The sequence below is a fragment of the Pelophylax lessonae genome (assembly GCF_965119305.1).
Source record: "Pelophylax lessonae genome assembly, chromosome: 1".
NCBI classification, from domain to species: Eukaryota; Metazoa; Chordata; class Amphibia; order Anura; family Ranidae; genus Pelophylax; species Pelophylax lessonae.
In genome coordinates, this window is record NC_138768.1 from 892417785 (window position 1) to 892431025 (window position 13241).

Below are 13241 nucleotides of genomic sequence, written 5' to 3' on the forward strand. Positions count from 1 at the left end.
TGTGAGTCCTACTTTGATGGTCTATCGTATCTCTGCTCAAAATCAGTGCGAATAAGATTGGGGAGTGATTGGCGGTTCACGCATTTATGATTTTTAGAGATATAGAGGTGATTATGTTCTAGTACGTTCCCTGTGCTCAGATGTGGGAGAATCACTGGATAATGGGCTTGTTGCTGCTGCATTTCTCTCTATATAATCAGCACCAGGTGTAATATGTATGGAAGGGGTTTGAAAGCAGAAAAGGTTTTGGAATACAGAAGAATTTCATTAATTGTCATATACTATACCAGCTATTCTCAACCATGGTTCCTCCAGGGTTGGCTAGGGGTTCCTAAAGTTATGGCTAAATAGAAAACAAATGTGCAGCGCTAGTGATATAAGAAAGTCCGACTAAAATTGAAAAAAGTCCCATGTGAAGATATCATATAAAAATAAGTGATAAAGTGATCCAACTAATGTTTAAGCAAGATTCCAGCACCAATGAAGGTATATGTGAATTGCGCTCACCAGATGGATGGGACCCCAGTGCTATACAGCAGGAGGGTCAAACACGCTTGGAAAGATGAGGGTATATCCCAACAAGATTCACCGACCATGGAAAATGCCAATTGGGTTCTTGACAGATGTAACCAGTTAGAGTCTCCACTCCCATATATTGGATGGTAAATCAAAAAAGAAGGGGGATATACATAGCGTAATATTGCTAAAACTGGTTTATTGATAAAAAAGTCGATACACTTACAGACATCCGTAATCAACAGGCATATCAAGCATAAACAGCTGGGCTGACTGAAGTCCTCTTAACATGTTTCGGCACAACTGCCTTTTTCAAAAGATAATTTGTCAGCATTCAGATGTCCAATATATATAACATCCTCATTGGTCTCATCACCCTGTAAAGGCGATTGGATAATTGATACCAGGAAGTAGTAAAAACACATTGGCGTGTGTTCCAAACCTCATAGTGAGAGGCCGCCAAAAAAATCTATAAAGCTGATTGGCTGGTAGCTCTCAAAGCATAGAGGAAGTGCTCCAGCGTGCGGTCCACACCTCATTGTGGAACAACCATCAAAAATAAGCGATAACGTCACTTCCGAGATAAACAAGGAAGTGACCTCATCTCAGTGTAATAGTCAAAAGCCAGAAGTAGTGATGCCGATGAACACCGCAAGCATTGTAAAAGCAGAACGACGGCTACGTCAGCGTCATATCCGGGACTCGGGCGGAAATTACGTCAGTGAGGCGCATCGTAGTGAAAGCTTGCGGGCCATCTAGTGGTCGTCCGGCATATCGCCAGAGATAGCTGAGATATGGTGATGCATTCAAAACTAGAAAAGGGGGAAATTTTAAATGCCCAATCTCTATGTAGTAGCCAAAACAGGATGATGTATAACCAATGAGTATATTAATGTACAATCACATGAATCCATCAAAGGCAGGAAAATACATATATATTCAGAAGATTATATCAATGTATCAATAAATGGCTAAAACATATATAACAGTATAAAAATGAATAAAAAAGAATTTAAAAAAGATTAAAAACAACATGAACAGGAAGATAAGGGAACAGATGAAGAGTGTACACATTATGCTGTATTTATAAACGCATTAATGTCCCACTCAATGTTTAAACCATAGGGATGGTAAGATTTAAGGGTATATATCCAGTACACCTCTCTCCTGGAGACACCTCTAACTTTAGAACCACCCCTCCAAGGGGAAGTGTACTGGTCAATAACCTGAAACAAAGTACCTGTGGGGTCTTTATGGTGGGCTAATAGATAATGTTTGGACACATTATGTTTATCTTTACCTGTAATGATACTGGTAATGTGTTCATTAACCCGCACATTAAATGATCTGATAGTCCGCCCCACATACTGATTTTTGCATGGGCACGTCATCAGATAGACGACATGAGTGGTTATGCATGTAGAAAAGAATTTAATTTGGTACACACTGTTTGTGACAGTAGATTGAAAAGATAAAAATGTCCTTCTCCTGTCACAGTTATAATCACAGACCCTGCATTTGCAGCAGGGGTAAAACCCAATCAGATCGGAAAATAATTTTTTGGGTTTGGAGGGTTCCTCTGGTACATTAGGGGCAAGTTGTCCTCTCAATGCGGGGGCTCCCCTAAGAGTAACAGATGGTCGCCCCCGGCAAAACAGTGCTCAAAACCGGGTCATTTTTAAGTACATCCCAATGTTTGGAGAATATTTTTTTAATGGACCTGTGTTGTGTGGAATAGTTGGTAAAAAAAGACCATTTGGCAAAGTCAGACTGATCTCTATTTTTGTTCCTAGATCAAGAAAGTAATTCAGCTCTATTGATCTGTGCCACTTCAGTGATAGCTGATTCAAGAACATCAGATCTATAGCCCTTGGTCAAGAATCTATCTTTCAATATCTGGGCTTGTTGGTGGAATTCGTGATCATAAGTACAATTCCTCCTGAGGCTAATGAATTGACTTTTAGGAATACTGCCCAGCCAGGCTTTGTGGTGGCAGCTGTCGGTGGGCAGATAAGAATTACGATCTGTTTCTTTGAAAAACGTGTTCGTAACAAATTGGTTGTCCACCAGTGAGATATTGAGATCCAAAAAGTGGACAACACTGGGACTACACTCAAAAGACAACTGAATACCCCTGGTGTTGTTATTCAAAAAGGCCATAAAGGACTCAAGGGATGATAAGTCGCCTTTCCATAGGAGGAGGATGTCGTCTATGTAGCGCATTCAAAAGACTAGCTCAGGCGCATTATAAGGATAGACGACATCCTCCTCCCATTTGGCCATAAAGAGGTTGGCCAAACTGGGGGCGAATTTCGCCCCCATGGCCACCCCTCTTTGTTGTAAATAAAACTGGTGGTTGAACCAGAAATAATTACGCCCTGTCGCGAATATCAACAAATTAAGAATAAAGTCCCGGTGAGAGGAAGTGATAGTGTTATCTGTTTTTAAATAATGATCGACTGCCTCCAAGCCAAGGTCATGTGGGATACAGGTATAGAGGGAGGCAACATCTGCCATCACCATAAGATGCTCTCCCTCCAACCTTATATCCTTAAGTTTGTTAATGACATCCCCTGTATCCTTAATATAGGAGGGGGTTTGGACTACTAGAGGCTGTAAGTAAAAGTCGATATATTTACCGATCCGGGATGTGATAGAATTAATACCACTAACGATCGGGTGACCAGGGGGATGAAGTGAATCTTTGTGTACTTTCGGTAAGTAGTACATTACCGGGATGCGGGGAGCGGTAGGGACCAGGAATGACTTTTCTTTTTTATTCAAGATATTCCTCTCATAGCCCTTATCAATTAGTTTTACCAGTTCTCCCTTGAAAGAAGAAGTGGGATTATTTTGTATTTTAATGTAAGTATCTTGGTCTCGCAAAATTCTCTCCATTTCTTCATAATAGTCCTGCTTGTCAAGAACGACGATACCGCCGCCCTTGTCAGCAGGACGTATTATGAGTTGTTTCTGCTCACACAGGGATTTTAAACCTTTCCTCAGCTGAGGCTGCACATACGGTTTCTTTACCGGTAAATTTGCCAGATCTTTAAATACCAGGTCCCTGAATACCGCCACTGAAGGGACAACCGGACCGGGAGGATTGAATAAAGATGGATTTGATAATCCTGAATGTTTAACGGAAGAAATGTACTCGCGAGGTGTATCAGTTCTGGGTTGAGAAAGGATATACCTCTGTACATTTATCTTACGTACAAATTTATGTACATCAATAAACGTGTTAAATTTATTGATGGGTTTTGGTGGAGCGAATTTCAATCCCCTATCCAAAGTAAACAACTCATCTGAATTGAGTTCAACTTTGCTGAGGTTGAAAATACCGGATCCAATCAAGTTTTTATTCTTTTGCCTTTGGATCCGCCACCCCCCCTCTGGTACCTCGCTTGGCTCTGGACCCCTTTTGCCTTTGTTGTACTGTCTGGGAAAATCCCAACTTTGACTGGGCCCCGGGCGGGGTTGGTTGTAGTTAAAGGGTGAGCTGTTTTGATGGTCATAATTCTCCTCCTGAGGACAGGGATGTTCGACTCTGCGTGGTTGTTGTCTCAGGGGGGAAAACCTGTTATGTGTATTCACATTAAATTGGTCGGAATAATGTGGAGGGGTATATGCTTGATGATGATACTGCCTATATGGGGGAGGAGAAACATTTCTCTGATGGTTCTCATTATACCAATGTCCTCTAGGTGAACCATTTGGATATGGTGGATACCAGTTATCCCTCCCAGGGCCTTTCCTATACGGTGTATGGGGGAGATGGTTACCTTTCCCATTTTGTGGTTTACCCTTTTTCTGGGGAGGACCTTTATTTTTAGGTTTCACTTGTGTATTGGGTGGAAGAGAAGCCTGAATGGCAGTAGTCATAACAGTATTATCCTCATTATTTTGGTCCATTTGGTTGACACCATTAGTATCCCTGTTTAGTAAATTCTTTTGCCACTGAAAAAAAGTGTGAGTATTGTAATCAGAGATATCTCTCGAATATTTTTTTTGTTTCTTAATTTTTTGTTCCCTTTCTTCCTTTTCTAAAAACTTTTGTAAATTGTCAGATAGTGTTTTATATTCTGTCGAAGTGTTAAAAGGAGCTACCTTCTCTTTTACCTCTTTGATTTCCTTATCTAAAGAAATCAATTTGGTACGTTTAATATCAACTAAATGTTGAATCAATTTTATACCGGCATCATTAAAATAATCAAACCAGGCCTCTATGGCAGTATCGCCAGATTGAGGAGACACCTCCCATCTCAGACTTCTTGGAACCATAGATTTTGAAATGTAGTGTTCCAAGAAGGCGATATCCCATTCAGAGTGTAGTTCTGAAACCATCAAATTTTTAAGTCTCAGAAATATACCTCCAACCTCAGTATCAGATTTAGTGGAGATGAAAACTCCATCAGCAGATAGAGTTCTGTTTGCCCTATATTCAAATACATCCATTACTGGTTATCTTGAAATAAAAGGCACATATAAATCAAGTGATATGTGAATAAACACAAATAAGAAAGCAGCAGTAAAACAAGTCAAAAACCTGAACAATAAAAAATAAATAAAAAAAAATACTGCGCTAACTAGAGACATGTAAGAGCAGCTGGCACTAATCACTAGACCATAAAGTGACAAAAATACAAAATAGAAAACAAATGTGCAGCGCTAGTGATATAAGAAAGTCTGACTAAAATTGAAAAAAGTCCCATGTGAAGATATCATATAAAAATAAGTGATAAAGTGATCCAAATAAGGTTTAAGCAAGATCCCAGCACCAATGAAGGTATATGTGAATTGCGCTCACCAGATGGATGGGACCCCAGTGCTATACAGCAGGAGGGTCAAACACGCTTGGAAAGATGAGGGTATATCCCAACAAGATTCACCGACCATGGAAGATGCCAACCGGGTTCTTGACAGATGTAACCAGTTAGAGTCTCCACTCCCATATATTGGATGGTAAATCAAAAAAGAAGGGGGATATACATAGCGTAATATTGCTAAAACTGGTTTATTGATAAAAAAGCCGATACACTTACAGACATCCGTAATCAACAGGCATATCAAGCATAAACAGCTGGGCTGACTGAAGTCCTCTTAACATGTTTCGGCACAACTGTGTTTTTCAAAAGATAATTTGTCAGCATTCAGATGTCCAATATATATAACATCCTCATTGGTCCCATCACCCTGTAAAGGCGATTGGATAATTGATACCAGGAAGTAGTAAAAACACATTGGCGTGTGTTCCAAACCTCATAGTGAGAGGCCGCCAAAAAAATCTATAAAGCTGATTGGCTGGTAGCTCTCAAAGCATAGAGGAAGTGCTCCGGCGTGCGGTCCACACCTCATTGTGGAACACCGCCAAAAATAAGCGATAACGTCACTTCCGAGATAAACAAGGAAGTGACATCATCTCAGTGTAATAGTCAAAAGCCGGAAGTAGTGATGCCGATGAACACCGCAAGTGTTGTAAAAGCAGAACGACGGCTACGTCAGCGTCATATCCGGGACTCGGGCGGAAATGACGTCAGTGAGGCGCATCGTAGTGAAAGCTTGCGGACCATCTAGTGGTCGTCCAGCATATCGCCAGAGATAGCTGAGATATGGTGATGCATTCAAAACTAGAAAAGGGGGAAATTTTAAATGCCCAATCTCTATGTAGTAGCCAAAACAGGATGATGTATAACCGATGAGTATATTAATGTACAATCACATGAATCCATCAAAGGCAGGAAAATACATATATATTCAGAAGATTATATCAATGTATCAATAAATGGCTAAAACATATATAACAGTATAAAAATGAATAAAAAAGAATTTAAAAAAGATTAAAAACAACATGAACAGGAAGATAAGGGAACAGATGAAGAGTGTACACATTATGCTGTATTGATAAACGCATTAATGTCCCACTCAATGTTTAAACCATAGGGATGGTAAGATTTAAGGGTATATATCCAGTACACCTCTCTCCTGGAGACACCTCTAACTTTAGAACCACCCCTCCAAGGGGAAGTGTACTGGTCAATAACCTGAAACAAAGTACCTGTGGGGTCTTTATGGTGGGCTAATCGATAATGTTTGGACACATTATGTTTATCTTTACCTGTAATGATACTGGTAATGTGTTCATTAACCCGCACATTAAATGATCTGATAGTCCGCCCCACATACTGCATGGCTATGGCTAACTTGCCTCCCATCTGATGGTGCCTGCATAGTTCTAGGTCCAAAACCACTTGGCAGTGTCATTCAGGCCACCTCTGTAACAGGGGCATTCTTCTAACTTACCACCATCAAGGTAAGGGGCTTTTTCAAAATGTCCCCCAATCTACTAATCTTACCAAGGGCTCCAAAGACCTGGAATTTATTTCAAAGGTTCCTCTGGGGTAAAAAGATTGAGAAAGACTGTACTAGACTGTTTGGACTTCTTTAGCACGTTGCTCTTTATTTTTTGAATTATAGAATGTTTTGTGAATTTTTTAATTTTTTTAGTTTGGTTCTGAGTGCGCTGTATTTATTTCTATTTGTTATTCTGAGTGTTTTTTTTTTTTTTTTTACAAATGTGGGGATATCAGCACTTCTTTTTCTTTTGTTTTTATAAAGGTGGAAGGTAGTGCAAATCATGAATATTTCAACCTATTAATACACTAACCCGGGGTAAAGTCTCCGGTCCAGATGGTACTCCTGTGGAATTCTGTAGATGCAGCATGGATGTCCCAATCCCCACTCTGGCCAAAGTTTATAGGAAGGCCCTCGTTACAGGCTCTTTGCCTAACTCCTTGTATGACGCAGTGATCTAGTGTGTTGTATTTTATTAAAGTGAAACGCCAGAGCATTTACAACATTTTGGGCAGCCGGGAGCTTTTCGCCATAATGTGCAAATATTCATGGTCACTGAGCGAAAGGAATACCTTCCAGCTCTGTGATGGCCATGCTTCTCTCCATGGTCGGCAGGTCTATCTTCTCTGGGTTTTCTCCCAGGTTCAGAGTCTTTGGCTTCTAGATTAGCCTGGCTGGGATGAAGCTCATGCATGTGCATGGAAATACATTTTAGCATCCATGACGGAAACGACATAAGCCTGGTGCACACCACTAGTTTTTTTTTTTGTTCAACTCAGTGGGTTGAACAAAAAACAACTGACAGCTCTGGTCAGAGCCACTGTACTAACAATCCAATGTTAGTACTGTGATCTCCCCTGCTGTGCTTTTCTGTTCTGACAGGGAGTCGGCCTCCCCACCAGAAGACTCCGGTCAACGCTCTTAGCCATTGGCTGAGAGGGCTGAGAGGGAGCCGGTAAGCTGCTGGTTTTCCAGCATGCTCCTTCGACAGAAGCCTGCTACCATACACACGGGTCGAATGTCGGCCAGTTTTTATTGAACCGGCTGATATCACCTGATATTCGGCCCATATGTACTAGGCTCTACAAAGTTGACTGTCATAAACAAGCCTCTGCCCATCAGCAATTTACAACAGACTTAGTTTCTTCTCCAATACTCTCCCGCTGCTCCTCTTTGTATCTCTGTCTATAAATATGAGAATATCAGAACCATTGTCAAAATTGTACAAAGCCCAAAAAAGAATCTAAGGGGTCCCCAAAGCTTAGAAGTGACCTTCATCCATCCAGTGCACTTGACTTAATTTCACACCTTACTCCTCCGCAATGTCAAACACATTTGGCTTGTTTACCTTTACTTTTTTCAATTTTCAAAGTTCGATCCTCCCTTTGAGGCGGGAAAGATGTCTTTTGTGTTGTGAAGCCTCTTGGGTTATGCACGTCACATATCCCCAGATGCTTCAGATTCCATTCATACAACTGGAAGTATGCAGACCCTGTGGTGGGTTAGAGGGGCTGGACTGCCTAAACCAGGAAGAGGCACCCGGCACCCGATGACTTCAGGATCTTAGCTCTGGCAGCAGGACAATGCTGGATCTGCTGGGCAGGTGAGTATCTAAATTGAGGTAGACACTGCATGACTGGTAAGAGTTGGGAAACCTGGAGAGGGGTGACTGAAGTTCCTCTTTCTGTTTTCTGATAAGGAAAACAACAACCTCTGATCGCGGTGATTGGATTTGAAAGTTTATTTAGAAGAGTTACAAAGTAAAAGTAGAAATGATAAAGTAGAGATATTAGCAAATACATGTGGAGGTCAGACATGGTCAATGTGCCAAGATTAATGATCTCTAATCCAGGATAGTTGCAACGTACTGTATGATCTCCAAAAATATGTCATTTTACATTTTAACACGTTCACTGGAGAGTTTGCACAAGTAACAAATATAACAATAGCAAGAGATATTAATTTCTGGTATTGTGGAAATTTGACTATGACCCAGACTGTGAAATTCCTCTCTGTACAATATTAGGAGACAAACCTTCTCTCTACAGACTTCACAACACAAGTAAACGTTCCAAGGACATTCTAACAACCCGGTCCAAAGACATTATAACAAGACATTCCAAGGGCATTCTAATAACCTCTTTCATCAAAGTAATTTCTAGCAAACAAACCTGGTATACAAAGGACCCAACATCAGCCAATACTGTAAGCACTTAAAGCGGACTTTTGCTTTATTATACTAAATTCACTGTTTTTGTTTTTTAGACTTTTTGATTTAATACTTTTCATGTATCCACTTCCTGGTTTTCCTGAAGGCATTGATGATGTAGCCCCGGCCGGCTGTACTAAGGCCTTCTGGGAAGGAAACATCATTAGAGCCTTCAGGGAGATCTTGTTCCTATTCTGTGAGATCTCTTAGTATTGTCATCCTTCGCATTTGTGAGGTGAACCACATAATGTCATGAGATCCATCACGCTAAAACTATATTGCCAAATGGCCCTGGAAAGAATTTTTAAAATGGCAGCATGGGTGCTTGGGCATAGGTGGCAGTGAAAGAACAGAAGGAGAAGGTGAGGCAGCATGGAGGTAGGTAAATTGACCTATTTATAGTTTGGGTCTTCTTCACTTATTTTTCTATAAAAGGGGATCATCTTCAATACTGTCATCTATTATTTTTCTTTGAAAAGGGGGTCACTTTCTGGAAATGTTCTGCTTCCTCCAGTTTTGTAAACCGGGAAGTTTGTGAGGTTAATTGTGTCTTGTCTTTGGGGTCTACTGGTGGTGTCTGTTCTCTCTTACATCTCAGCAGGGTGTAGACGTGTCTCTGCCACTGTGAGGATGCATAGTGATAGATCAGAGGATCCAGACAACAACTGACACTGCTCACACTGACACTGATGATGTAGACGATGTACAGAAAGTTACTGCCATGGTTAGAGACCTTCAGGAAATGCATGAACCAAATAATATTGGCTGGGCCAAAGCAGAGGACAAACACACACAGCACAACCACACACAGGAGGACGGCTCGGGATCTCTTCTTGGAACCCTTCGTGTTTGGAGTACTGAGAGTGCGGATAATTCCAATGTAACAGAAGGTTGTAATAATTAAAGGTATGAAATATAACAGTGCAATATAAATGGGGAAATAGTAGTAAACGTGGAACCTTTCAACCAATTCGGCATCCTGAACATCAAAACAAGTTGTGATATTTAGGTCGGGAAATGGTCGGGTTTGTTGTCTTATGAGAATCGGCACAGTGCTGGCCAAAGATATCACCCAGATACAGCAACACACCAGCCAGGCTCGTCTCACTGTGCGCCAGGAAAGGGACTGGACCGGGTAGACCAGAGCCAGGAATCGGTCCATACTAATACTCATCATCAGCAGGATGGATCCACGCATGTTACTTAAATACATGGCAGTGACAAATCGGCACATCCCTTCCCCCACTGTCCAGTTATTTCCTGAGAATCGGTACACAATGTGGAAAGGAAGAATACTAACAAAGAGAACATCAGCAGTGGCTAGGTTCAGCAGGTACACCGCTGTTGGCTTCTTCACCTTCACCTTCACCAAGAACACGATGATTGCCATTACATTGAGAGGAAGAGCCACGAGGAGAACCACGATATAGATGGAGGGCACAAACTTTGTCACCCACCAGCCGTTCATATACTCTTTAAATTCATGTACAAAAATGTTGAGCCGTATGTTGACCTCGATTTTTCTGGTTGAGTTCATCGTAGTTTCATTACCTGAAAACATTAAAATATGAGGTGAAGTCATTGTATGAGAAATATGTTGCAGCATTTTGTACATTACATCTAACAGGAGGACATCTGGTGATCTCTTCTGTGCCCCCCTTAATCACTTCAGCTCTGGAAGGTTTACCCCCCCCCCCTGCATGACCAGACCATTTATTGTGATTCAGCACCGGTCGTGCGAAGCTGTACCCAAATAAAATTGATGTCCTTTTTTTCCCACAAGTAGAGCTTTCTTTTGGTGGTATTTGATCACCTCTGCATTTTTTATCTTTCGTGCTATAAACAAAGAACGACCGACAATTTTGAAAAAAACAATATGTTTTACTTTCTGCTCTAAAACATATCTAATAAAAAAATTTAAAAAATCAAATATCTTCATCAATTTCGGCTAATATGTGCAGTGGGGAAAATAATTATTTGATACCCTGCAGATTCTGGTAATATGCCCACTTACAAAGAAATGGCAGGGGTATAATTGTTATCATAGGTGTTTTTTAAGTGCTAGAGACTAAAATATCAACCAAAAATCCAGACAAAACACATGATACAAATGTAATAAATAGAGTTGCAGTTCAGTGAGTAAAATAAGTATTTGATCCTCATTCCTCAAGAAAACATGACTTAATACTTGGTAGAGAAACCCTTGTTGGCAATCACAGAGGTCAGATGTTTCTTGAAGTTGGTGACCAGGTTTGCACACATCTCAGGAGGGATTTTGGGCAACTCTTTACAAATTTTCTCGAAATCCTTAAGGTTTCTTGGCTGTCCCATGGCAACTCGAAGTTTCAGCTCCCTCCATAAATTGTCTATAGAATGAAGGTCTGGAGACTGGTCAGGCCACTCCATGACCCTAATGTGCTTCTTCTTGAGACACTCCTTTTTTGCCTTGGTGGTATATTTTGGGTCCCTGCCATGCTGCAATATCCATCTTCAGTGTTCTTGCTGAGGGATGAAGGTTCTCATCCAAGATTTTACAATAAATGGCCCCGTCCATTGGCCTCTCAATGCAGCAAAATGACTCTGTACCTTAGCAGAGAAACAGCCCTAAAGCATAATGTTTCCACCTCCACGTTTGACTGTAGGGATGGTGTTCTTAGGGTCATAGTCAACATTTTTCTTCCTTCAAACATGGTGAGACCCCCTGCTCAAGAAGGCACATGTACAGTCATGCCAATGAACATTTAAATGATTCAGAGAAGGATTGGGTGAAAGTGATGTGGTCAGATGAGTCCAAAATTGAGCCATTTGACATTAACTCAATTTGCCATGTTTGGAGGAAGAAAAATGCTGACTATGACCCTAACAACACCATCCCTACAGTCAAGAACCAAGGTGGAAACATGATGTTTTGGGCCATTTCTCTGCTAAAAGTACAGGCCAACTTTGCCTCATTGGGGGGGGCCAATGGACAGTGCCATGTGTTGTAAAATCTTGGATGAGAACCTTCTTCACTCAGTCAGACCACTAAAGATGGATCATGGATGGGACTTCCAGCATGACAATGACCTAAAACATACCATCAAAGCAACAAAGGAGTGGCTCAAGAAGAAGCACATTAAGGTCATGGAGTGGCCTAGTCAGTCTCCAGACCTTAATCCCATAGAAAATGTATGGAGGGAGCTAAAGCTTGAGTTGCCAAGCGACAGCCAAGAAACCTTAAGGATTTAGAGAAGATCTGTAAAGAAGAGTGGGCCAAACCTGGTCACCAACTACAAGAAACGCTTAACCTCAGTGCTTGCCAACAAGGGTTTCTTCATCAAGTACTAAGTCATGTTTTGCTTGGGGATCAAATACGTATTTTACTCACTGAACTGCAACTTAATGTAAAGCATTTGGTTTATGTGTTTTTTCTGGATTTTTGGTTGATATTCTGTCTCTAGCATATAAAATACACAGATGATAAAAATTATACACCCGCCATTTCTTTGTAAGTGGCCAAACTTACACAATCTGCAGGGGATCAAATCATTTTTTTTCCCCACAGTATTCTGCTATATATTTTTGGTAAAAAAAATCTCAGTAAGCGTATTTTGATTGGTTTGCGCAAAAGTAATCTACAAACTATGGAATATTTTCCTTTTATAATTTTTATTTCTAGTAATGGCAGCGATCAGCAACCTATAGCGGGACTGAGATATTGGATACCTAACTAATATTTTTGATACATTTTTGGGGATCATTGACATTATTACAGTAATCAGTGCTAAAAATATACACTGTCACTGTACTAAGGACACTGGCAGGGAAGGTAAACATCAGGGGCAATCAAAGGGTTAAATGTGTGCCTAGTCAGTGGTTAACTATAGTGGGGGGAGGTGCTTTTACTAGCTTTTTTCAGTGTTTAAAACACAAAATTGCCACGCTAAGGATATCAGACAAAATAAATTCTAAAGCAGGAAAAGCAGCCACACTAATCTGGAACAATACAGATCATAAAAAATATAAAACAGCATCTGTGGCGCTAAACTTTAAAATACAGTCCCAAATGAATGAGGAAAGGAACAGCAGTCCATAAAGGTGCATCCCAAACTTGTAAAAGGATGAGGCAGCTTCTGAACCGAAATCCCACCACCGGACAGCACACCAATCACTACTCCTTACC

At 40.8% G+C, this 13241-nt stretch overlaps 1 protein-coding gene across 1 annotated transcript; it reads right to left on the minus strand.

The window, feature by feature from the left end:
* Positions 1–8960: 8960 nt before the first annotated feature.
* LOC309566487 (proteinase-activated receptor 1-like) lies at positions 8961–10640 on the minus strand (the record flags this gene model as incomplete). The annotated part of the gene is made up of 1 exon (XM_082271651.1): positions 8961–10640. One exon carries the CDS (start codon positions 10638–10640, stop codon positions 9534–9536), a length of 1107 nt encoding a protein of 368 aa, XP_082127777.1. The 3' UTR covers positions 8961–9533.
* Positions 10641–13241: the final 2601 nt, after the last annotated feature.